General features: G+C 28.0%; 1 protein-coding gene across 1 annotated transcript in view; it reads left to right on the top strand.

The window, feature by feature from the left end:
• LOC107444292 (HMG coenzyme A reductase) overlaps window positions 1–27,706 on the top strand; it is a 94,419-nt gene that overhangs the window by 52,334 nt on the left and 14,379 nt on the right. Inside the window, exons 2-10 of the mRNA XM_071183680.1 lie at window positions 16,520–16,691; window positions 18,651–18,762; window positions 19,026–19,122; window positions 20,009–20,093; window positions 21,539–21,644; window positions 22,066–22,172; window positions 23,509–23,628; window positions 24,731–24,864; window positions 25,791–25,975. Of these exons, the coding sequence (XP_071039781.1) occupies window positions 16,520–16,691; window positions 18,651–18,762; window positions 19,026–19,122; window positions 20,009–20,093; window positions 21,539–21,644; window positions 22,066–22,172; window positions 23,509–23,628; window positions 24,731–24,864; window positions 25,791–25,975 (1,118 nt within the window). The remainder of the gene's footprint in view (window positions 1–16,519; window positions 16,692–18,650; window positions 18,763–19,025; window positions 19,123–20,008; window positions 20,094–21,538; window positions 21,645–22,065; window positions 22,173–23,508; window positions 23,629–24,730; window positions 24,865–25,790; window positions 25,976–27,706) is intronic.

The raw sequence follows: 27,706 nt of genomic DNA on the forward strand, positions 1-27,706 counted from the left end.
AAAAAGCTTAGGAGACAATCATCCAGCCACATCGCTTGATCGGGAACAAATTACGTATTTTATTGAAGAAAAAAGGCAGATCTCCAGAAAAATGCAAGGTCCTTGTCCATCACCGTGAGTTATTGTAATGCATTTTTATGATTGGATAACTGACTTAACATCTTGCGCTGAAATGACGCCCCACGCACGTCAAAATTCTTTTATTACAAAATCAACAACGACATACTGTGCACGTCAGTATAAGCAGTTACAAAATTTAAAAACGGTAAAAAGATGTTCATGGTTCAAATTGTAGAAGCAGAAAAAAAGTACTCTGATTTCTATAAGCCATCGAACATACAATGCCTAACAGTAATTTGCGATCTATTGCTTTGCTAAGAGCATTGGTTAAAGTCGTTTAAGGTTGAAATTAATATATCAATGTATCTATACAATTATAAATTACCCAGGAAACAATCTGATTATTTCTCTAGTCTGTATGCGTTTCTCAAATATGTTGCGTATTTGAACGAAACCTTAGGTAGCAATTTAGTTTTGCAAGAAATTTATTAACCCAGGATATTAGAAAAAAGTTGTTTTAACTTTGTTCTGTATTTAAAAATCAAGAGACAGTAGCTACTGAACTTACCCAGTTCCCACTGCACGTAGTCTTGAATCAAATGCACAATGGAAAAAAAACAGACCATGTAGAATAATTTTTGATCTAATGATCGGATTTTCACGTTATACGAGTCAATCTTAATGACTCGGGACGGGGTGACATCAGATATTCTAATTAATAAGTGCAGATGATATTTTAAGTTACGAAAACAGACACAAAAACTCACTTTCTTTGAATAAACAGACCTTTTTTTCAACGGATTCGGATTTCTAACCACTCAAAATATAAGGGGTGGCCGCAAACTGGGAAATATATTCCCCATAGTTTGGTCAAGAGAGCGCTCCAAAGTTTGGACCCCTTAATGTTAATTTTACTTTTTGCGTATTTCGCTATATCTAGAAAACTTTTCAAATGATTTGAAAAAATTTTGCACACAATTACGAAATTCGTTTATCCAAGCGAAAAAATAACTTTTAGTAAATATTAATTATTTTATTTAAGGGTGGTCAAAACTTTGAATAGCTACGTATACAATCTTTGGCATCATTTTAAAAAATTTAATTTTATATGGCAAAATAAAAAATTTGAGTGAAATCGGTCGAATTTTAAGTATCTGACTTTTTTGAAATTTAATTTCTCAGGAACTTTCCACCGATTTTGCACAACCTTTGTATTCTTTGTATAATCAGATACAAAGTACGTTTTTGGTTCTGATACAATTTAGTACGATTAGCATATCCGAGGTCACCCCTTAGGGCCATTTAGATGGGGTCCTAGAACGTGAAAATCCGATCATTAAATCAAAAGTTATTCAGGGTGGAATTTTTTTTTTCCTTGCGCACTGTATATCTTATATGTGAACGATTTGCAGCATAAGCATTTACATTTTACTGAATTAACTTGAACGTTTATAATTCGATCTATTATTATGTGTGGGTGTGTTTCCTGCATGGAAGGTCCAATTGGTGTTCATTTAAAATATTTGTATCATAGCATTTACGCTTTTTGCTTTTTAATTTGCTAACAAGGGAGAGGTTTCCTGTCACTTCTCGTTGATTGTTTGTTGCCAATTATGCACTTGAATTTTCGTCTCCAAAACTTTCACTTTGATCCTTTATACACTAAGATCTCCCGAATTAGAAGACTTAATTGATGAATGATGTATAGTTAAGCTACACTAAACCAAGATTTTTCTAAGAGAAAACTAATTTTTCTTTTTTGGTTACTTAGAAGCTTTTACGTTTAAGTTCTTCAATTATGATATAATAAAGGAATTTAATCCTATATTTATTTTATTTTTTGATTAATCTGAGTTGTAATTGACACTGTGCTGGGAGGAGAAAACATTATTTTCAAGAAAAGCTTTAAATAATTCTATATCGTTGGGGTGATAAATGTTAAATTTGATAAATAAATACTCTCGCTACAATGACTCGTAAAATTGAACTTGAAAATCAAAGGAATCGTATTACATATTGTATTTTTAGAGCACAACAAACAACTGGTAATCGAGTCATCTCATCGGGATGTAACAATCCTTGCCTAGAGCTACAACAACGCCCTAAGACAGCCTCTTCATCAGGTCACAAGGGATAATATTCTATCATTTCAATGTTTATTCTCTTCCGACATTGATGACACAGTGTCTGGTAATAACCAATAGGCGTTCTTCATACATCTGCCATTCTTTTCACCTTTAGAAAACGAAGAATGACAAAACGAATTCCATTTATAATTCGTTCAACATTATTTCACTTCTCTGCAATTTTTGAAAGTTGAAAGTTCAGACGATATTTAATTAGTTAACTATTGGTTTCTCTACAAGGTTGAGGTTGTTGTCGACACCTTAATGTGGTGTCCTTATCTTTTTTTTTTCAATTTTCTTTATTTTATTTGAAGAACGAAGTTGGTTGCCAAAACTGGAATTATAATTTATTGAAAATCGATCGCGGCTTACAAGTCAGTTATTATTATTCGATAAATAAAGGAAAGTGAGGCAGAGCATAGTTAAGGTTGCAGTTTTTCTCGCGAGAAGAAATCTGATAAATTATTTTTTGGAGCAAAACCAATATTTAATTTTGTTATTAATTTTTTTTTTGAACAGTTAATGAAAGTTCTTGTGACCTCATTGTATGTCATCAATCAATTCAAAAAATTTCACTCCTTTGAGTTGAGGCGTAGATCTTCCCTCCTGGATTTTACTTAAATTATTTTTTTAACACAGGGAAGTTAATTTTTTTCGATTACATTTTTTAAATACAATTTATTTTTAATTATTTTCTTTGTAATATTGCAAATGTAATTATAAAACACAAAAAATATCCAAGAAATATATATATATAAATTTTTTTAACATTTTTCGTAATTAAATTCCGTTTTACTAGTAAACTTTTTTTTTTTTTGATAAGTTATATTACACCTTACAGTACTATTTGTACTCTTCATGTCTGAATGACCTATATATACATCGAATTACGCTTTTAGGTGCCAAGCAAAAGAACAATAATTGCATCAATTTCAGACGTACCATCTCTCAGGCTTTTTTTAAGTTCAATTTCAGGACCTCAAGCCATCAAATTATTTTCTCTCAGGCTTTTTTCCTATTATTAAGTGTATAAATTGACGAATCCTTGCACGACAATTTGCATAAAACCACAAAACTCTTTCCTCCAGGGTAAGAGATTTTTTTTAATTTAAATGTATTTGGTTCATCCTTAATTCTTTCTTAAAATCCTTTTTTTAAGAAAAGAAAAAAAACTTTGATTTATTTTTTTGACCGAGAAGAAAAAGGACAAAACGAATGCTAGAAAGATGTTAATGTTAATTCTACTTTATACTTACATTTCGAGAACTACAAAAAAAATAATTTTTATCTAAGGTTTATTAATCTTTAATTATTTTATTTAATAAAATCTAGTATTTTCAAATTTTAATGCATGTCAATTTCGATATGAGTTTAAAATATGTTAAACAACAAAATACAAAATTTGAACGATATCAGTTGAATAAACTCGAGTAATCAAATTTTAAATGTATTTTTTAGAATTTAATTACTCAGAAACTGTTTGACCGATTTCATTCAAATTTTGTATTTTGCCATAAAAATTAAATCTTTGAAATGATTGAAAAAATTGAATTCCTTACAATTAAAGAGAATTACGACTATTATTGAATAAACAAATACAAAATATTAAAAATTATTTTTTTACATAAATTATCTTTGGTTTGTACGGAACGTAACAAACATAACGTAACGTCATATGCATAAACGATGCATGGAACGTTAACTTGACAATTAATTATAATAAATTAGAAATTGTGTGCAAAGATTTTCCGTTCGCTTAAAAAGTTCTCGAGTTGTAGTGAAATAGAAAAAAAAAATTAAATTTAGATTATAAAGACCAAATTTTTCGACTGCTCTCCTAACCAAGCTATTGCGATCCTATTTTTTTAGGAAATTGTGGGTAATCCTATCTTTAAAGAGTCAAGAATCAAAATCCGTAGAAAATAAAGGCATTTTTATTCAGAAAAAGTACGTTTTTGTAACTGATTTTGTATCTTAAAACACCATCGGTACAAATTAATTAACATATCTCAGGTTAGGGTTACGAAGCTTACAGATTAAGCACTAATACGTTTAAATACTATTATAAAATTTAAAAATTTCGGCTGCTCTCCTAACCAAACTATTGGGACCCTATTTTTGGAAATTGTGGGTTCTTCTATCTCTTAAGAGTAAAGAATCGAAATCCATAGAAAATAAAGGCATTTTTATTCAGAAAAAGTACGTTTTTGTATCTGATTTTGTATCTTAAAACATCGTCAGCACAAATTAATTAACATATCTCAGATTGCGGTTACGAACCTTATAGATTGAGCTCTAATACGTTTTAATACTATTATAAAATCAAAATAAAAATACTTTTTTTTTGCGCATTGTGCTAAATTGTATGTTGAATAATAAAAAAAAAACGACCATTTCTTAAGAAATAATTCGGTACATCAAACGAGAAAAAAAGCATACTATGTTTTACATCTCTTTTTATTTTTATAGATTCGTTCTATCCTCTTTTCCGAACTATCTCAGGAAACATTGTTATTCGCTCCATTTAACTGATATCATCTTACTCCTAAAGAGAGTTGCAATTTTTTTCCCTTCTTGTTCGTAATCGGCTGCGGTATATGATGACGTCATCAAAAGAATAAATTTTGCCCTCTTTTTAGAATTTCCAATCACGTTTTGATTAGGATCTTTTTCGGGCCATTTCCGAATTTACTTCCCTAAATCATAAAGCGAAGATTTTATAATGTTTACGGTCCGTCAGCACACATCTACCTGTATATGAGAGAGTTACACAAAAATGTTACGCAATTGCTTAATTTTCGTTTATCAAAAATCGATTTTCTTTCTTTTTCTAGTCAATCATTTCTAAGCAATTGTTTCCAAATACTCAAATGTTGCAGTTAAAAAAATTCCTATTACTGCTTTAGTCTCAAATATTGAAGTAGAGCTCATGGAAATTTTACCTTTAATTTTCATTTGGAAAAAAAAAACGATATTTATTGACATCATTACGTCTTGTTTTAGATATGATAAAAAATTATTAACCGGTTATTATATTCATCACCAAAGGAATTAATTAATAATATTAACTAATAATTATTAATAATAACACCGGTAACTATTATTAACTAGTGATCCTCACACGGAAAACTCGATCTGCTTTAAAAATTGCGAAGCAATCCGAGTTGGCTTTGCTCGCTCATTGGATACTTAGTATGCATATTAGTCTTGCTTTGTAAGTTCGCTTTGCTTGCTCATTGGATACTTAGTATGCATATTAGTCTTGCTTTGTAAGTTCGCTTTGCTCGCTCATTGGATACTCAGTATGCATATTAGTCTTGCTTTGTAAGTTCGCTTTGCTCGCTCATTGGATACTTAGTATGCATATTAGTCTTGCTTTGTAAGTTCGCTTTGCTCGCTCACTGGATACTTATTATGCATATTAGTCTTGCTTTGTAAGTTCACTTTGCTCGCTCATTGGATACTTAGTATGCATATTAGTCTTGCTTTGTAAGTTCGCTTTACTCGCTCATTGGATACTTAGTATGCATATTAGTCTTGCTTTGTAAGTTCGCTTTGTTCGCTCATTGGATACTTAGTATGCATATTAGTCTTGCTTTGTATCTTCGCTTTGCTCGCTCAATGGGTACTTATCATGCATTTTAGTCTTGCTTTGTATGTATGTTGATACTCTTTTCAAAATAAAGTTAAAAAATATATATACGCAACACATACACTCTATAAAACCTTTGATGCCCTGTAAATCGTTTCATTCAATTTATATGCAATACGATTTGATTATGAACAAGTCAATAATGCTGTTTGGAAATTAGAATTGGAAAAAAATAATTCATAAACTTTTCCTATATACACAGATATAAATTTTAGTATTTGGAGACACAGCAGTTTTAAGACTTTTATTCTACCTTAAGCTCATAAAATGTTTAAAAAATATTAGAATTAAGTGAGAAAATAATTTAAAAACGGCTGAGTAACAAAGTAAGTAAAAACGGGGGAAGTATTTAAGAGTTAAATAAAAAATTTAGGTGGGTCAATGAGCAACTCATTGAGCAATGAGCAACGCATCTCTCTCCTGTGTTCATTCTTATTAAAACTAAACTATAGCTCTAAATTATTATGCTTATGAGTATAATTAAAAAAAAATACAGAACAATTTGTTTAAATGAACTATTCGTTTTTAAATTTTCATTCCGAATTTTTAAGAAGAAAAATTTTTTTAATCAGTTTTGTGATTATATCTATACTTATTTCTTCTTATATATATAAGATAGATAATTACCACCTATTTCGTTGAAAATATTGACCAAACTTCGCATGTAATTGCAAGAAATTTTCTGTTATAAATTTGTTTTATGCAATAGTTAAGTTGGTCGAAATATTATAGTTAATTTATGATGTATTTGTAACAAGACACATTTGTTAAACACATATGTAACTTTGTAACAAAAAATAAAGAAAAAGGAAAAAAAACGCGAATATTAAACTCATTACACATCAAGCTTAAAAAAAAAAAAGCTTTAAATAAATTAGAAGTTTTTAATCATCGTAACAAAATGTTATTATTAAAAAATATTTTTGCTTTCATGTTTGTTGACTATCCAAAATCTTAACTTAATTTTTTAAGAATACACAATTTAGGATTATAAATATTAACGGCATGGCAGAAAAAGTAATTGTTTTTTTACCCATTGTATTTTTACACGCTGTTTACTTTACTATAAAGATATATAACAGCGAAAACGATTTGCTAGAAAATTTTCTAATATTTATCTTCATTTTTAATGGTTGTTCTACTCAAAAATTTTTGTTGTTACATACAAGTAATTAACTTAGAAATCGCCTTTTTCAAAGGATTGTATAACGCTTCATTGTTATTAGTAGATAACATATTTTTAAGAATAATTTATTTTTCATTGTTAAGCTAATCTTAAAAGCATGGTTCTGTGTAATTAGAGCTGCCTTTAGAATGAAACTAGAAGATTAAAACAAAGTGCAAGTGAAAGTGGAAGTAAATAAATATAAAAGTTCATTATTTATGGCCCTCTCTGTTAGCCTTTACTATGATATGATTGGTAATTTATGAAACGCAGTTTGTTGCGATGGCTATAATTAAAATCTTAAGAAAATGCAGCAAGTTACGAAACTTGTTTAAAAAAATTTTTTTTAAATGGCGATATAATAGTTATATTTATTAGATATGTTTTTGATTTTTGGTTTATCTTCTTTATTAATATGAAAGTTAACTCTTGTGGACTAAACTTTTAGTAAAACTCTTGTAAAGCTAGTGAGATTAATATTAATTTTTTTTTTAATATTATTAATAATTCTCTAATTTTTTTTAAAAAAACTACTTCTGAGTTTGGAATTGGAAATTCGAAAACTCCTTTTTTTTCTTCCAATTATATTGATAAATGCAATAACCTATTGAATCGCTCCTGAGGGCAGTGGACTCCACACTTCTAATTATAAATATTAAAATCGTACAATTAGAAAACAAGTCGTATTTTTTGGCGATTATTTAAACGGGGCTCTTAAACCCAAAAATTCGTCGCTTCTGAAGCCCCTGCGTTTAATACAACATTGATAAAAATTGAAAATTTTAAAATAAAATACATAATAATAATGATAATGGCATAAAAAAGAAAGAAAACGAAAAGCAAAAGATTTATTTTATTAACGCTTTCTCGGGTAATGAATAATAAACGCTGGCAAAATTAACGCAATGAATTCCTCATGACCTCTCATATCGCGCGAAAATGCATTTTGCATTGATTTGCCTAAGTCCAGCACTGTGGTTTTTCTAATTTTGATTTATTCATCTTCATTTATTTACATTTTTCTGCTTCAATCTCGGCTTCTATGGCTTTCTAGTTTTTCTTCCGGCAATATTTTCCATTTTTTAGTTTACAACTTTAAATTTCTTGTTTCATTTCACATTTGTTTTTCTCATTCACGTTTGGCGAATCGTGATAATGGACGCCTATTTTTGAGCTTTCGAAACTTCAAATTTTAATACCATCTTCATAATTTTTTAAACAAATAAAGTTTTATATCTTCAGATAAACGGTAGTAAGTATATCATGCCTCTGTTCTTATAGTTCATATTCTCGTCTCGACTCTTATTGCTCATATTTCTTGTCTCCTCTCTCATTACCCACATTTCTTTTATTGTTTCTTATTACTAACATTTCTAGTTTCTACTATTTTTACTCATATTTTTTCTCTCTCGTATCTAATATTTCTTGTCTTATTACTCTTATAACTTTTTCTTCATACTGATTAATTAAGCTTCTATACATTTTCACTTATATTTATTCGATTTTATTACTAAATATTTCTTGTATCGTCTCTTATAATTCATATTTCGTGTCCTCTCTTTTATTACGTATAATAATTTCAATTCTAAAATATTCGAAGCTAAATATAATTTTTTTAAAGTTTTTAATTGTCATCATATACATATGTCCTTATCATAATAGAAGAGATACTTTCAATTTGTGACATTTCTTTCAAATAACTCAAGAGATACTTAGATTATTTTAGTACTTTAAGGCTGTCTAGATCATGCTGTTTTTCATACTTATCATTAAATTTTAAAGCTTTTAGAGGTTTGAGTGACCAGTAATAATTTACAAATGAAAAGAAATATTTTTCAATACCCTATGCCAGAAAATATAGCAATAAGCTCGTGTCTTGTTTCGATTGCTTTGGCTGTTATTTGCAATGATTGCATAAAATTTCATAAACTTAGCTTAAATATTTTTAAAGATAAGGACATTTTAATATTAAAAAAAACCTCTTTTTTTGTCTTACGTCTTTTGCTCTAGCTTTAAAATTGTTCCATAAAATTAAACAAAATTTTAAAATCTATTTTTAATAAATAACAAAATTATTATTTTAAAACTTTGAGAAAAAAAAAGTCCTTAAAATTATCCAAGATGTGAAAATTTAAAAAAGTTCTTTTATATTGCGCATGCGTGGAAAAAATTTAAAAGAAATTATTATTTTGTAGTGAATTGAATTCGGTAACTAACTGACGCGATCGAGCACAAATATACCTTTCTTTGTGCTCGATCACGTGACATTTTTTGTGGTTCTTGAGAAGACAGAAGCCAGACAACAAGATGAGCTTAAGCGTGGAGTCGGAGTATATGTAACACGTATGTTTTCGTTTTAGTGAAGAGATCAGTGTTAGCTAAGTCAACGATTATCGAGATGACAGGGAGATTAACTAGGGTGATCCTTTAAAGTGCCAGATAAATAAGTAAAATGCTTCATTTCTCAATTCACCTTAGTTAATTTGCAGATCAGCTATCGGTTATGTGCATAATGGCTTTTGAGCATCAGCAGATACATATACATTACATTTATTAACGTGTTTATTTTGATGATTGCGCATTCATGACTTACAAATCATTACACATTAGTGCACAATGATGATTAATGATGCACTCAGGTAGTGTAAACGGTAAAGGCATTATTCAATCCATCTGTGAAGATCTGAGAGTTGTGAGTTCTATCTTGTCAGCCGACTTAATATCCGGTGTGATACGCAGCAAGATGCACGGGAAATTTGTTGTGGCTGAAAGTTGTTTCGTTGGTTGTGGAGTGGAAGTTCGGAGAGAGAGGTACCAGATCAGGAGTTGTCCTCGTCGTCTAACTTGACATTCCTGTTGTGATTGTTAAAATAAAACCCTGATTAACGGGGAGGTTCTTGGACAGGTTGAGTGAAAGTTGTTTAATAACTGAAGAATTACATACGAAAACATGCAAACTTTCCATTTTACATATGCAATCTTATTTCCATTCAAAAGTGGATATTATTTCAAATCATTAATTTAATGATGCGTATTTTCTGTTTAGAGAAATTCTCTTATAGAAGAAAATTTAATACCAATACTTTACTAACAGGAACTATAAAATTAGAAAGCCGATAATTCTTCTGAATAAATTCAGCTTCATTTAACTGCATTGGTCCTTTCATTAAATAGCTTAAATTGCAACTTCTACAAAAGTTTTATTTGAAAAAGTAAAAAAAAGTTGATTTTGCAGCAGCATGTCGCAACTTCTGTCAGACGATATTCATCCAGCGGCATTAGATTCTATTTTTAGAAAGGGAAGGATCTTTTCAGTTGGTTTTGTGCGTCGTTCGTATAATCGACCTGAATAAGGAATTCCGTTATCTCGGTGGGTGCACATTTTCAAAACAGCTAATTATGAAAGATATATAAAAAGGAAGCGAACCCATTAGGGATTAGAGAATGTGCGATTTAGATTTGAATTCACTCATTTAATTAGAAAACATCTCAAATTATTTTAAATTCCGGACTTTTTTACCATCTTTAGGTTAGAATGTTCGAATTAGGAATTGTTTTACCATTCCACGCGTAATTCAGACTAAATGATTTCGAATTAGCCATTTGAGAACTATATTAAATATTTATTACCAACTTTTCTCCCATTTTATTATATCACATGTACTATGCCGTTATGTTGACACAAAGTAGCAGTGCAAGCTATTGAACTTTTTTTACTTTTACCTCAGAGTTACGCAGATTAAAAAGTTTGAGTAATTTACCGGGGGAAACGGATAGCAAAACAGTTATTATTACAAATAAAATGAAATGGCTAACTAGAATGGGTACAAATTGGTAACAAAAATTATTATTAAAAAAATTCTGCAAAACAAAGAAACAAATTGGCAGAACTATCGCTAGATTTTGATGCTCTCTAGACAATTTAAGTGGCCCTTTAAATATATTTTTTCGCTGCGTTACCCCTAGGAAAATCAATTGCTGAATGAATTTTGTCTCTGTAATTAATTGAATATTTCTTTTTGTATTTCGTTTCCAAATTTCATTTCTGGTAGTAAAAAACATCTATTTTTTCTCATTTTTTCTAAAAATTTTAATTTTATAATTTATTTACACAACATTCGTGGCCCTTAGAAATGAGGAATGTCAAGTTTTAAGACAGACCACGCTAAAATAACCACCGAAAGATGTTTAATTCAAGCTTATTTTCTAGCATTATAATGATTTTATAAGTAATTTCGTCAGATTCCCTCCTGAGAAAGGAGAGGCAGCTGCCTTCTATTCTATTTTATACATACAATAAATTAAAAAATAATAGTTTCTAGTTTCAATACAGAAAAAAGAAGAAGAAAAAGAAGAAGAAAAGAGAAGAGAGAGAAAGAGGAAAGAGAAGAAAAACTATTCAGTTGCTTGGAGCACTGAATAAATGTCCTGCTTGTACTTACAACGGATTTGCAAACTGGTTAGTTAAATGATGATAAGGGGACGGGAAAAAAATGTTATGGTCGTAAACTGTTATGCAAATTGATAAACAGGCATTGCGAATGTAGATTTCCTCTAAAATCATTATAATGATAAAGTAAACTGTAATGCAAATAAGCAGCAAAAATCCTCTTCAATGTTCAGAAAAAAAAGCTTATTGAGATAGATGACAGCACGTTTAAAAGAAAAATTGTGAAATTTAGAGCAAGTGAGGAGAAGAGTGACAAGAAATGAATCAGACACTTTAGTTTAAATATAAGCATTTAAAATCATGTTACGTATACAAGTCAAAATTCTCTCTTCGCAAATTAACGTAGATTTAAATAACCCTATGATGAAAAAACTTGGNAAAGAAAAAAAAAAAAAAAGAGCGGAGTACTTTGCGCATTTTCGTGTAAAAAAAGTAATGTCCAGGATTAAAATAATAATAATAACAATAATAATAGCTAAATAATAATAACTCGTTACTTTTGAGTATTTTTTCACTCGCGCAGGAATGATTTTAATCTCTTTTAATCGATCTGTAATCCAAATTTCAAAAAAAAAAATTAAAAATTTTAATTTGCTTTTTAAGTCGTAACATGAAGTGGTTTAAATGAAGTAAAAATAGATAAATAAATAAAATAGTTTTGAAATATTTTAAAAAAATAAATGCGTTTTAGTTCTTATTCATTTCGAAGTAATTTCAGACAAAATCCGTCTCCTTCAGTCCTAGCGGAACTTCAGTTCGCAAACTATTATATTCTATCGGGAACGAGGAGAATTGATGGTAGCATTTTTATTAGTTGTGTGTGACCGTGAATTATTTCTTCTTAATTTTACTTATGATGAATGCATTCTTGAGATATTTTCTTACTTCCGCCTAATACAAAACTTGGCAGATTTCATAAAACGTATGCACAAATGCTATTCAAATTGCTTCGATATCACTAACATTGCAACTGAATAATGGATTTAGGATTTTTTTTCTTCCAATTAAACAAAAGTATGTCCCGCTGTAAAATAATTGAATAATATTACTCTCGGACTAATCGCGTGTACTCTCCGTCATTTTTCCACCTCCAAATGGTTATAAATTGGAAATAATTTCCAATATTTTTGACATTTTCATTTAAAATTATATAGAATAATACCGAAATAAGCATTATAATGGTTTAACGAAATTGTCTGATGCCAATAAATAATGAAGTGTGAGTTGCTACTCTTGTCTTGTGCAAGTAGTGCAGAAGGAATCAAATAGCACCGTAGGCGTCCAAAACAGTCTTGACAATGTCAAAAACTTTTGGCGAATAGAGCAGTTCTTAGTCTGTGTTGTTTAGGTCGATGTCATAGAAGGGCCAGTGTAGAAGAACAATTAAAAATATGACCTGGAGAAAGTTTTATTTCAGGACAGTGAGGACGAGTGTTATAACTTCTTTGGCCATCAGGGGATGATAACTGAAATTACGCGGCTGCAATTATAGTCCTGGGTTAGATTTCTTTTTATGTGGTTAAGGGGTAAGTTTACGTCAGGCTAAGTGCAAGTGTTTAACTTATTGTCAAAGATTTTTTTAAAATTTAAATTGAACAATGAGTGTTGAAGATTTAAATCAAATGATTAAAAGCAGCGATTTAAATCACTATTTTTATTACGATTAAACTATCAACATTGTTGTTTAAGATGCTGATTCAAATCAGTAAAGTTAAATAAATAATGTTCTTATTACTACGACGACAGCCTGTTCTTTTGAAATTGCATTTTATACGAGGCCATTTTTAGTTTCTTTTAAATTATTAAAGATAGTATATATTTTATAAACATTTTATTACAAGTGGATTAGTGAAAGGTGTGTTAACAACGGGGCAATAATAAATAGCAGTGAATTTGTTTATTGTTTAGTCATTGAAAGGCACTTTAGTAAATAGTCGAATCAGCGAATGAGTTTATAAATGCATAAAAATGTTTACAAACCTATAAATTCTATAACGGCAGTCAACGGCAATTTTTTTTTCATTTTCTAAAATAATTTCTAACAAAATGGCTGATATTGAATCGAGAATATTTTTAAAACATTATTGAAACATGCACAATAATAAGAAAGAAATAATAATATGTTTCTTCAATTGATCTCATGATGTTCATTCGTAAGAACATCTTAAAAGAATTTCCTAACCTGTGGATAAGTTTAAGAATTCTTTTTTTACTATCCCACTACAAGTAGAGAACGTTTTTTAGTAAATTAAAAGCTTTAAAAACCTATTTCAGGTCTACAATGGCATAAGAGAGAGAAAATTCATCGGCTGTAATTTCTATAGAAAATTAAACAGCAAAAACAATAGATTTTGAATTTTAGTAATTGTTATTTTTCTTCTTCATATGTTTATTAAATCAGCATTTAGGGTTGATACAGATTTTATAATTTTCTGGTAGAAATATTATAATTTAAAATATTAAAAGCAATTTTATACAACGTAATGACTACACCAGCCAGACAATTCAAACTGAGAAATAAGTAATACTTTTTTTTTTTTTAAATTGCTATTCCTTTTCCAAAATGGAGTTAAGAGCCCTGTTTTCAGTATCGCCCGGGGCGTGAAAACGACACTGCAAGCCTGCATAAAATTTTAATTCTAAATTATTTACTTAGCAAACATTTTTGAAACAATGAAAAGAAAAGCTATGAACTTATTAGCGTATGAAAATAATCTCTTATTCTAGAACTCAAGCGTTATTATGATTTGATTTTTAATAGGATTTTTTTTTAATTATTTTATGCTGCTAATGTGCAATATTATGTAAGTATACAACATAAAAAATATATTCCTTAAATTTCTATAAATATATCATTGAATAGAATAATAATGAATAAATAAATAAGATTTCTGAGTTTCGTAANTTTTTTTTTTTTTTTTTTTTTTTTTTTTTTTTTTTTTTTTTTTTTTTTTTTTTTTTCAGTGTTAATTTGTAATGTGAATTCGTGAATGCCTTATTCAGTTAGTAATTTTTCATTAAATTAAGTAGGAAAAGCAATATTTTTAAGTTTGCTATAATTTAGAGAATTCTAAATAAACGGCTGTAAAAAAATATGTATTACACATCTATACATATTTTTTTTTTTTTAAAGGAAAAAAAAACGTACACACACATAGATAAAATTTTAAAATTTTTAGCATTTCTCAGCTGAAAAAATAGTTAACTACAACACTAAAAAAGAGAAAAAAGTAGATGTGATTTAAGTAAATTATGATAACTAAAATAATATGATAAAGATTTTGTGATTTTTTTTAACATAATTAGTACTTGATATCCAAAGATTAAAAAAATTATATTAAAATTCAATTCATTTAAAATTGTAGTAAAAAATATTTTTATGTGAATCTCCATCTGTTTACCGAAAAGAAATAAGTTTCATATTAATGACATGTTTTTAGCACCCATAACCTTCATGTTTTATTCATTTAATTTTTTAAAAAAAAACTGCAAAATTTATTTTATTTTTAACCTGATTTATTATTTTCACTGCAATCAAGAAGAGTTATCTAACTACTCTCGCCATCTATATGTGAAAAGTGTTAATAGTACAATAAATAAGTTAAAATTTATAATAAATAAATGGGAAAAAAATATTTTAAAATATGAAGAGTAAGTTAAAATTTATTCACATTTATGAAAATTTTACTCTTGAATTAGGTGCATCTTTCTGTGTTTCATCTTCAATCATTTTAAAAAGCAAAAATTATTGCATAATTCCATTCCAATTCAATCAATAACCACCAATAACTTTTTTACACATTCAATTCACATTCTTATTTCCCTGGTGCAAAGTATTCGTTGAGGTTTTATAGCATTTTAATCTTAAAATACATTTTGAAACTATAAAATTTAAAATTTGCGACAAATTCAATAAATAAATGAATGCCATTTGTACCGGAAGAAATGGAATGTCAGCTGACTTCCGGTTCCGCCTTTCTCTTTTTCATTTTTTCTCCTTTTCAATCATGCATCACCTGTGGTAAGTATGCTTATAACAACTTCTATCGATTTTTGTTTTTAACAAACTGTTTGTGTCCCATATTGTCGTAATTTTGATGATAAATTATTTCTAATATTATCTTGTGTATTAATTTTACATATATCTATTGGTTTTTCAATGGGTGCATGTTAAATTTTAATTATTCACCTTGGTTACGTAAGTTACTATATGTTAAAGTTGAAATTTAAAAACGTTCTCCAGTTTTAAAAAAATAACATTTTATTGAATACTATTTATATTTAGCAGTTTTTTATTTCTAGAGTTCTTTAATACAGTAGCTTTATGTTTGATGAAATAAATATTTGATCCTTTTACTAAAAATCAATAATTAGATTTAAATGTACAATGAAAATTTAGATATTTTTTTTTATGATTTCGTTAATGCTGGTATGCTTAGTATTTTTTTTAAAAAAAATTTAATCGAACACTGTTTGTTAAGTAATTTACGATTTTTCCTTATTGCATCATTCTTAATTAACATCTTGCAAAGGGTAATTACTTAGAGTGATCATATCGCCTTTCGGATAAGTTATACTTTTGAATTAACTTATTTTAAAATTTGATTCAGAAAGGTTTCATTAGTTTTCAATTTGTTGATTTTCCTTCAATTCAATGCTCATTTTTTTTTCTTACTTTGTGTGGAATTAAAAGCCATGTTATGTATGTACTTTTATTCTATAATGCTGAGTTGATTTCCTCCCTTCGCGTAAGTGCATCAAATGAAACTTTATGTTCTCAAGTTTATTTATGTATTATTCTGAAAATGAATAAACGTATGTATTTTCTTTTAAACAAGGATCATTTAAATACTTTTGGTGATATTGTTTATGATAAAAATTGGTTTAACTATAATAAACTTAGATTTCAAACTGTTTTCCTCAATTAAATTTTTGTACAACAATATAGTATTTTGTTTAAGGTGGTATTTTAGCCAACTTGTTTTGTTGTATATGGAACTTACTTTGCAATTTTCTTTTTAAAAAAATCTTTTATAATTAAATGTGTTTTTCTTTTGTTTTTTTAGATCAATTGAACATCCTTTGAGCATGTTTTCACAGATGTTTTTTCGTCTTGGATGGTTTTTTGCATCGCATCCTTGGGAAGTCATTGCCTTGTTCTTCATAATAATCCCATCTAAATTTTCATTAAATGCCCAGTTAGCTCATTCCAGAGTCCCAGAATATGAATATTCTGAGGTATTTATAAATTTTTCATAAAAATGTAATCAGAGATTCTGCTTATAATGTTGAGGGCACGTAATATATATATATACAGGGCTCTCGCTAGAGATTTCAAATTATTAGCCAGGAAATTAACCTAATATCAAAAGTATTCCCCAATTTTCAAAAGTCTTTGCCAAATGCAATCTTAATTTTTATTATTAATTTTTTTCCCCAAAGAAAACTATTTTATGGTAGTTTGTTTCAGGTTTATATTATTGGAACCAAATTATTGGTTATGCGGTGCATCTACCGAAAATTACTGTAATCGAATGAAAAATACTGATTTACTTAAAAAATCGACTGAATCGAAATTACCGAGATCGAGTTAATATCCATTTTTGTTTCCAGTAGTAAAAATCATTCGCCAAAACACGATTTTATTTGCCAAATTTATGATTTTATCGAATTTCGCAGATTGGCAAATGCTTAGTACGGGCCCTAATATATATATGCAGGGCCCGCACTAGGGAATTACTAGCCAAATATTAAAAACAGCCAAATTTCATAAATCTTAGCCTAAGGCAAATCTTAAAAAAAAAATTTCTTCAAATCAAGTACAAATTTACTATATATTGATTTATTTTATAAAATTTAAATTCAAATCAAAAGTCATTTTACAGTTGGGGAGTTGTACATAATGGTTTATTCGTAGAAGATTCCCAGGGAATTAAAATCATTCTACAAAACACAATTTTTTTCATCTAATTTCTTATTTTATCCCGTTTAGCGCGGTGTCGAGTGCTTTGCGCAGGCCCTGCATATATATAATGCATCCTTTAAATTTTCATTCCAAATCACTTGAAAAATATTTTTGCAACTTAATAGTAGTATTTATTTAACTATTAATAAAAAATTTTATGTATACAAATTGCCGAAATCTATTAACCTTTTGCTCACGGCTGGTACAACATGTGGACCGCATGTAATGGTACAAATGGTACGCCGTAAGCAAAAGGGTTAATAAATTGTAAACAAATTTATATTATTCGATTATATATCCTATGAGGGAACACAATAATTTCATATTATTTGTTGTTATCTTTTAAGTTATGCTAAAGCTGATATTTTATTTTTAAATTTGTTAATATACAAGTAACATGTACATACCTACTATTTAGTTTTCAGTGATAATTATTTTATCCTATCTTTAGCGAAGTATTTTAAATGTTCTAATCAGCATTATAAATAAGCAAATCATAACATATCAAAAAGAATATACTGCATTGTATTACCTTTTTAAAATAATTGCTTGATTATGCAGGGGTCTGTCCAGGTTAAATTTACTACCATTTAGCGGTATCTTCACAAATTCAACTGTAGGAAAAACGGTAGTTTCACAAAATACTTTTTCTTAAAATTATATTTTTGTATGCCGCAAGAAACGATAAATTCAAATTTTTACCATATTTTTGTGTTGATTTTTTATTATAATTTTTAATTTTCAGAAATTATGTCTAAATTTTCACAAAATAGGTATCTCTCAGAAAAATCTAGTCAGACCCCTGTTATGATCTTTTTAGATCAATTGATAACTAATTTTAGTATTAATTCTGTTGAACAATTGCTGAATCTATTACCAATTCTTTTTTTTTCTTCCTCTTTTTAAAAAATTCAATAAGTTAATAAAACTTTTTTTCTTGTTTTAAATGGGGCACTTATTATTTTAAATAAAGACCCACTCATAATAAAAAAGAACCCAGAAATTAGGAATTCCTGGCCGCAATATCTCAAGTCTGGCAGAATCATGGTGTGCTGATACATTTACATGAATCAACCTATTTCATATAATTACTAAAAGATATATATAAATGATATGGTAGATATTAAGATATAGGATGTAGTACTAATAGCCTATTAATTTATTTAAAAAGTAATGCTTTAAGTTTTTCCGTATAATCTTTTGTTAATAACTTTTGTTTCATCCATTGGCAGGAAAACAAAGGAGTAGAACTAGTACTATTAACAATTGCAAGATGTGTTGCAATCTTATATTGCATTCACCAGTTCTTGAAACTCAACAGCTTAGGATCATCTTTTCTAGTTGGTAAGATTTCAAAACCTATGTTATTTTCAGACCATAATTTTTTTTAGAAAATAAGATGCAGCTGAGAATTTTTTCAGAAAAAGCGAAACATGTTAAGTTGATTTATAAATGCATGTGATAATCAGGTCATATTTTTTATATTATGTCATTCAAATACCTCTGAATTATATTGTAGTCTTTATTAAATGAGACAAATTATCAGTTTTGTCTTTCATTTAATCAAGCTTTTCTAGCAGTTCATGATGTGTAATACAATATTTCAGGAATTGGTGGACTTTTTGCTGTTTTTTGTGTAGTGCCATGTTTAGTATTCAGCATAAACCTAGCAAATTTGTGGGAGGCTGATTTCACAGAGCTAAAGTGAGTTTTCTTTAGATTTATTTATTTTATAACAATGTGTGAAAATCAGACAAGTCAAGGAAGCTATTTCCACTGTGGGAAAAAATGGCCCAGAAAAAATAAGCTTCTTCCAACTTGAGTGGAAGAAACTCTTTTACGAAAAGAAATATAAGATATTAATGCAGTTTTTCAAACAGCTTATCGTTGCAATCTGGTCTAAATAATAGTATTTATTTCTAAGCTATTTAAAATATCTTTCTTAAAGTTAAAACTGGAAATTACAAATTTAATAAATTAAAATAGTTAAGGAACTGTTAAAGTATCATAATCGAATAATATTTATATTATTAAACTAACAAATCTTATACTAAACATCATATATCTTATACTAATATATCATATAAGTAAGATAAAGTTAAATTGAACAGGTTAAAGAGATGCTCTTTAAATAAAGGAATTAACTGATAAGTACTCCAAAAATGTGTAAATCTAGTATAATTAAAAATTTGTTTTTATTGTAAATTAAATAAAAAATTGCATTAACTATTACTGAATACTGCTCATAGACATTTTTATTATTTGTGTAATTTATTGTTTTTACTGGACTATCTGCAAACTTTTTACCATGATATCATATTTTATGGGTTATCAGAAGTTTATTGTGTTGATAATATATGTTAAAACACTTTATTTATTTAAAAAGAAAATAACTTTAGTAACGTTGAACAAGACTGCATAATGTTGAGAAGTGGTTGAAAGAAATGCGATATTAGTCTTTAATATCACATTTCTTTCCTCTTTTCTTTGTTAACATTTGTATGTATAAAGTAATATAATTTAAAATTGTTGCTTGTGTGTAGCATTTTTTATTAATATCTAATCTATTTCTCTCTTTTGTATTTGTCAGCAAGGCTTTACCTTTTTACTTCTTACTGATGGACATAACAAAAGCTGGTCTACTTGCACAGTTTGCTCTAAGCTCTTCAACACAGGTGTATATTCTAATTAGAATTTATCTTAAGGGTTATTCCTAAGAGAATATTAAGCTGTTAGCTGTAAAATATTACTGAAACTTGACATTTCAGAGATTGAAGCTCTAATTTGAATAATAATCTTCTGTCTCACATTTTAATAATAAGTTAATGATTATTTTTATTTTTGAAGATAATAAATTATTTTAAAATTTATATGCTTTTAAAAAAATTTCAAATTTAATTTTTTAAATAATTTTATCTTTTGGAAAAATCATTTTAACAAATGTATAGTACGAAATAGAATACAAACTAGATATTGAAGTTAAAAAATAACAAATTCTGATCTTACATTTTGTTTCCGAAAATCCAATCTTACTTTCCGAAAAATTTCAGAACTCAAATTTCCGGAAATCCAACCAAAAAAATATACTTTGTCTATAAGCATTAAGAATTGTTTTTTAAGCATTTGTTTCCTGCGTCTTGTATCTCTGTTAATGGTTTTAAGTGGCTGATGTTAATTATAATAATATTTGTATAGAAATAAATATATATATACCCATACCCTCCAACTGCTACGGAATTTCCGTAGTTTCAGAAATCTTCTTTTCAGACGGTAGCAAAATTAATGTCTTAATGTTTAAAAAAAAATTAATTTTAGCGTAACTTGTTCACTATTACTTATAAAAGTGCAGGCCATATGGCTAGATTCTTAAGTTCTGATAAAAGTTTTATGAGAGATCCATTTGCTTTAAAAATTTCTACTTTGGTTCGCTACCACTAGAAAGAATTATTTTCAAAATCCTCATAAGTTGGAGGGTATGTATACCAATATGCCATATATATATTTTTTTTTCTCAAGTTAATCAGCTGTTATTAATGACTTTTTGTTGTACTTAATATAAGTGAAAGAGACATTTTTAAACTTCATGTTCATATTTTTATATTTTACGAGTTTTAAAGCTTAAAAATATTTTAAATCTAGCTTATTTATTTCCTGTGAAAAATGTTTTATTTTGTCAGGATATAAGAAATTTTACAATTCTTGCTCTTTCTTCATGAAAAATAGTTTCTTGAAAAAAAGTTATTAATGTAATATAGAGGTGGTTGGTTATCTGTTGCAGGCAAAAAATAGTTTCTACAATTTTAAACAATAACTAAAAACGTTAAATCTGAAATTAAATCTTTTTTTTTTCTGGGATCTTATATTTTGTATCACATTAATTCCTTTTACAAAAGAAATTAAAGTTGTTAATAAGCAAGTCAATATGAAACATTTTTGCTAAATCAAGATTTTTTTATGGTATTGAAACAAAAATCAGCGTTGTTATGCTTTCTTTTACTGTGATGATATTGATTTTACAATGTTCTTTGCAATTGTGCTTCTTACAATATTTTTATTTTGTTACTCGTGTAGTATTAAATGTTTAAACTTTAAATTTGTTCTTGGTTTTGTTTTGTATTAGGAAGAAGTAAGAGAAAATATTGCTCAAGGAATGTCAATTATTGGGCCCACTATCACTCTCGACACAATTGTTGAAACGCTAGTCATTGGAGTTGGTACTCTTTCAGGTGAGTTTACTTTCCAGTATGTGTTTTGTAGAGGGTACTTATTTAAATCCTGTATTTAATAACAAATTTAAAATAATTAAGAATTATTTTAACATATTTAAATAATTTCTTGCTCTAACATATTTAAATATTTTTTATATATAATAAACTTATTTATGTGGAAAAAATATTTATAAATGATTTATTTTAAAGAAATGTTGCTTTTGGCCAAATATTGTGTATTTAGCCAAATCAAAATTAATTACTTCCCCAGTATTTACAAGCTTCTTAAAACTGTTTCCGTGTATTCATTGAAAAGAAGAAAAAAAAGTCTAAATACTATTTCCCAATTTCTCATCCAAATAAAAAGGAACTAATCTTTTACAAAAATAAATAAATTAATGAAAAAATTTTATTTCAGTTTCATTTCTATTACTTGCAGGTGTTAAACGATTAGAAGAACTCTGCAGATATGCTTGTATCTCAGCTGTCGTCAACTATTTTGTTTTCATGATATTTTTCCCTGCATGTTTATCCCTTATTCTTGAGGTATGTAATGAATTTAAGCCTGTTCTAAACAATACCTCTGATGTTTTTTACATGCATTTTCTGAATTAAAGTTTTTATTGATAAGTTTGTTAATGTTAAATAAATTATTAATTGGTACAAGGTACCCACTCATTCACTAAAATATAAATATGGGTTAAACATTAATGCAAGATAATGTTATGTTTTTAACTTACACTAACTTTAACATTTTTTGAGACTTACAATGCTTGTGCTGTGTGCAAAAAAAAATTTTTTTTTTTTAAAACTCATGACCACTTTACTCATGATGAATAACTTTTATCTATTACTTATGATCAGATTTACATGCATTAAGACTCAATTTTAATAGTTTAAGAGGGAAACCTTGAATATTCTAACTAAACAATAGCAGAATTCTTCCTAAGTATGAAAAAGGGCAGGATGCTTCCTCACAGAAAAGGGCACGTTGAGTTTTGAGAGGGCATTTGTTTACCACCGTAAAAATTTATCAAAATGTCTAATATTATATAATAACAGAAAATTTAATCCCCAATTTTTAAATTATTCTCTTATGCTATTTTATCTGTATATTTCACAAAGAAATTCTCGCTCACTATCAAAATGTTAAAATTTTGAAAAATAATTGAAGAGCAAACTAAAAGACAATCTCTGTATATAAATTTTCTTAAGAAAAAGTAAACCCAATAAAAAGATTAATTGATAAACAACTTTAAAACTTTCTTTATATTTTAAACTGAAAATTTAGGAAAGTGAACATTTAAAGGTGCATTTTTAATTAAAAGGTATTTATTTAAAAAAAATAATGGGAAAATTTAAAATCACTAAAAAGTTCATTAATAAAGTTCATATATATATAATTATACGGATGAAAATACAGGCCGGGCGACTGTCCTTCTATAAATGCTTAGAAAGAACACTGCAATATTTTAAGTAATGAAACCAGACACAAAAGCGTATTTTCTGTTAATAAAGGTTTGTTTCATTGATGTTAATTTTACTTTTTGCTTATTTTACCAGATCTCAAGAACTTTTTAAGCAAATTGAAGAATTTTTTCCCGCAATCATAAAATTCAATTATCTAAAGATTCCATACACAAAGTAATATAAAGTAATAAAATATAATTCTCCTACTTATGATTCCAGGAAATACATTTGAAAACACTACAAATAATAATTATCTATCAAGGAGTGAAAAGAGCAAACGGAGGAGTTTGCTTAATTTTGCTTTAATATTTAAACATATTTGCCAACTTGTGACAAAGTAATTAAATTAATATAGTTAATATTATTGCGTATTGTATTGTGTAATTTTGCCTAATTACTTATTTTATTGTAGTTGTACCGTGACAGAGATGAAGGAAGACCAGTATGGCATCTCAGCACTTTGACAAGAATCTTGCAGCAGGAAGAAGAACAAAAACCAAATCCAGTCTTGCAACGTGTAAAAGTTATAATGGTAATTTTATAAGGCTTTACCTTTTTNATATATATATATATATATATATCCTTGTGCAGAAGGACAAAAAAAATTTGCAAGTGGCATGATAGTAAAAGATGGAAATGCTCTGTAACTTCAATGTGAACATTGCTTTTACAGAATTTTCTTTGTATTTAATAATTCACCTGAATTATTTGGCAATTACTATCTGTTTACATAGCCTTGTTCTTTTGAGTTTTGCAACATCAGGACTCAATTGTATAGTATATCTTCGATACCTGGGGTATGTCAATAAATCAAAATCAAAGAATAATCAGGAAAGCAATTTCTTAAACATATAAACATGAAATTATTAGTTAAATTTCTTAATATGAATAGTGATAAAGTTTCAGAAAAGTGACATATCTGTATTTTATTTTTCAAGCATAAATAATGATGCAATATCACGAAATAAGTTGATCCAGTTTTATGCCATTTTTTTTAGTCAGATTTCAAATTGGTCATAATATTAGAAATTAGGTAACATCAGCTGTTTTTAAAATGACTCAATACATTTAGTTAACATATGTTCTTCATTTGTGAGACTTATAGTACTATTTTCGTACTTAAATTTGTCTCTATTGGAATCGTCAGATTCTGGTGTTTTATTTAATGTACTCTGTCCAATTTTTTCATCAATAAATTATTTATGACACTTATATCCCTTAAAATTTATATTTACTGAAGAAAACTATTTTTTTTAATCATAAATTCAATAGTAACATTATTAATTAAGAGTAGTGGTTTTTTATCATAATTCAAATGGGATAAAAAAAAATATGGTGAAAAGAATGAATTGTATGAGCATTAACACCACAACACTTTTGGATTTGTGAGTATAGAGATATAAATAGATTTGTGAAACTTTAAATAGATTTCAGTTGCAATTTGATTTAGCATTTAAAGAATGTTTTTGATTCAAAATATTTTCTTTTCGTAGTGATTCATGCAAATTACAGAGCAACTTTTAATATCCCATTGAGTTATTATTTCTATACTTCATAATAGTTATTAGAAATACTGTTATTTTAATTAAATATTTGTGACTTTGGTATTAATTATGTATTTCTCTTGTTTATAGTCAGCTGGTCTTGTGGTTGTCCATGCCCATAGTCGATGGCCTGTTTTGATTGCCAGTAAAGCACTTCAAGCCTCTAAAGCTAGTTCAGCTGATTTTGTTACTCAACCTTCAAATTGGGATATTTACATGCAAAAGTAATAATTAGCATTTTTTTTTGGTCACGTTATTTGTTCAAATAAAAAATATCTGCCATCAAAACCAGGGACATTTTTACACCTTTGAATAAATTAAAAACTCATTGATTAAATAAAATAAAAAATCTCAAATAAGATAAAAAGTCTTAGAAAAATTCTTATTTATGTTTTGCTATATTTTTCTATTGCTGTAGAAATCATAGTATTTGACATTTATATTGATGTCATTAACAAAGATTTATTTTAAGAAGTATCTTATGAAATAAGTCATATAAACTGGTTACATTCCTGAAATAATTATTTTCCTTACTGTCATAATTACTAATTTACCTATGGCTCTTTATTACAATTCTAATTATATAAGCTGTAAAAAATTAATTACTGATTTCACTTGAATTTTTTTTAAGAATTTAATTTACTTTCAGTGTAATTTAAAATGATTTTCAACAAAATATACCGAAGGTTTTTTTTACGATTTTCAACAAAATATAGTGAGTTTTGTTAAAAAAAACAAGCAGATAATGCTACTTGTTTATATTTGTGCATGCAAAAGAAGTGTTAATAATAATAGGGTTTTTTCAAAAGAACAAGTATTTGTCTTTATATTTTAAGATAGTTTCTTTTGCCAATTATATTTTCATCTTTATATTAAATATGTTTGAATTGAGCTGGTTTTGTTTGGATATTGTTTTAGTTCATTAAATTTGTTAGGGAAAAAACAGTAGCATCAGCAGTATTTTGGTGCTTAAATTGCATTTCTTCAAAAAAGAAATTTTTGATTATTATTATTTTTTATCCAAAAATTTAGATTTGGCATCTTGCTAAGTTATAAGTCAGACTTGGTTTAAATTTTTATTAACTCCACTGTTAATGAATATTAACTTATTTTGTAAAAATTAAAATTAAGATTTGCTTGTGCGTTGCAGGTGGTTTGGAAGTGCAGAACAAGTTGTGATTGTTGCATTTATGTGTAGTTGTGTTTTCATGTATCATTATCTGGAATCTTATGAAGATCTCAGAGACTCTCTTGCTAATGCTGCCATTGCATCACCATCAAAGCGTTCACTTTCTTCATATCAGAGCTCCATCGCTCCTCTCACCACATCTGAAAGTAAGTGTAGCTTTAATTGCTCAGTTTTTTTATTTCAAAAAAAAAACATTTACATGAAAATAATTGTAATATTTTTTGCATCATTAGTTATTGTAATATTTAATTGTATAAATTCAAAAATGTGTCTCCTTACAGCTTGAAATTTTTTTCAAAGATTGTTTGTTCCTTCATTAAGTGACTGAGATTTTGTTTAATAATTATCTTGTATGAGTTTTTAAGCATTTCTAACTGAAACATACCTTAAATTTCTGATACTTTATTTTTTTTTTAATATGAAATTGAACTTTATAATAGTGAAATGTTTTTTAAAGTTGTTCTTAGCATCTCTTTTGCAAAAAGGAAAGAAAGCTATAATTTATGGGCCTTAAACACAAAATTATACTTTAAGTTATATATACTATCTTTTTGAAAATAATCTAGGCATAAAAACAGACTTGCATTTTTAATCTTTTAGAAACTATTATTATTAACTTTTCTAAATAGTTACATTGGAAAGATTTTTTTTCTAAGATTAGAATCATTGAAATCAATAAATTATTTATTGCTTTTGCATAGATTGAGTACAAATCATACATGTATGAAGTAACTTTTCAAGTGGTATTTTTTTAATTTTATAACCATTGTTGAACAGCCAACCCAATTTTTGAGTGTACGACTACCTATGTTCAACTCCGTAGCCTTGTAATTTTGAACACAATCCAAAAGACAAGGGAACTCCTGTGTCATGTATTGAGAGAAATTTGACGTCATAGATAACTTTTTGATTGAACTAACCCACATTTGCATTACTTGGAGAGGAAAACAACGTAAACCTCCCACGGTTAGCCTGCCCGCAAGGGGATTCTGACCCATGATCTATCTACCCCTGGGGATATTTTGCTCCAGCACTGTGGTCGGTAGGAACTGCAAGCATAATTCGTATCTACCAACCAAGACTGAGATTCGAACCTGGGTCATCCCATAGGGATGCAAGCACACTATTCCCTGAGCCACCGCAGCTCTTTTCGAGTAGTTTATTTTATTTTCTAACCGTCATTGAACTGTTGTCGACCCAATTTTATGAGTTTTCAGCTACTAATGTTCAACTCCGTAGCCTTGTAATTTTGAACCCAATCCAGAAGACAAGGGAACTCCTGGATAGAGTATTGGGAGAAATTTGCCTTGGTGAAGGACTTTTTGATGGAACTAACCCTCATTTGCGTTGCATGGAGAGGAAGACCATGAGGACCTTCNATTTTTTTCAAGATGATATGTTAAAAAAATAACATTTTGAATAAAATATTTTATAATGTAGACACTTTTCTTGTACACATCCTACACTTTATACGAAAAAAGAAATAAAAACCTGGAAATTTTAAGATTTTTATCTGGAAAACCTGGAAAAATCAGGGAAATTTGAAATCTGATTTGAGTGGCCACCCTGATTTAAGATTGAGTAGAAAATATGCATGTATGAAGTAACTTTTCAAGTAGTATTTAGTGGTAATAATCATCACTGAACAGTCAACCCAATGTTTGAGTTAACGGCTACCAGTGTTCAGTTCCGTAGCCTTGTAATTTTAAACACAATCCAGAAAAACCAGGGAACTCTTGTATCATGTATTATGCGAAATTTTCTTTCATGGGGGACTTTTTAATGAAACTAACCTGCATTTGTATTACGTGGAGAGGAAAACCAAACCATGAAAACCTCTCACATTTAGCCTGACGGCAAGATACGAACCCAAGATC

This window comes from Parasteatoda tepidariorum, chromosome 7 (genome assembly GCF_043381705.1).
Source record: "Parasteatoda tepidariorum isolate YZ-2023 chromosome 7, CAS_Ptep_4.0, whole genome shotgun sequence".
NCBI classification, from domain to species: Eukaryota; Metazoa; Arthropoda; class Arachnida; order Araneae; family Theridiidae; genus Parasteatoda; species Parasteatoda tepidariorum.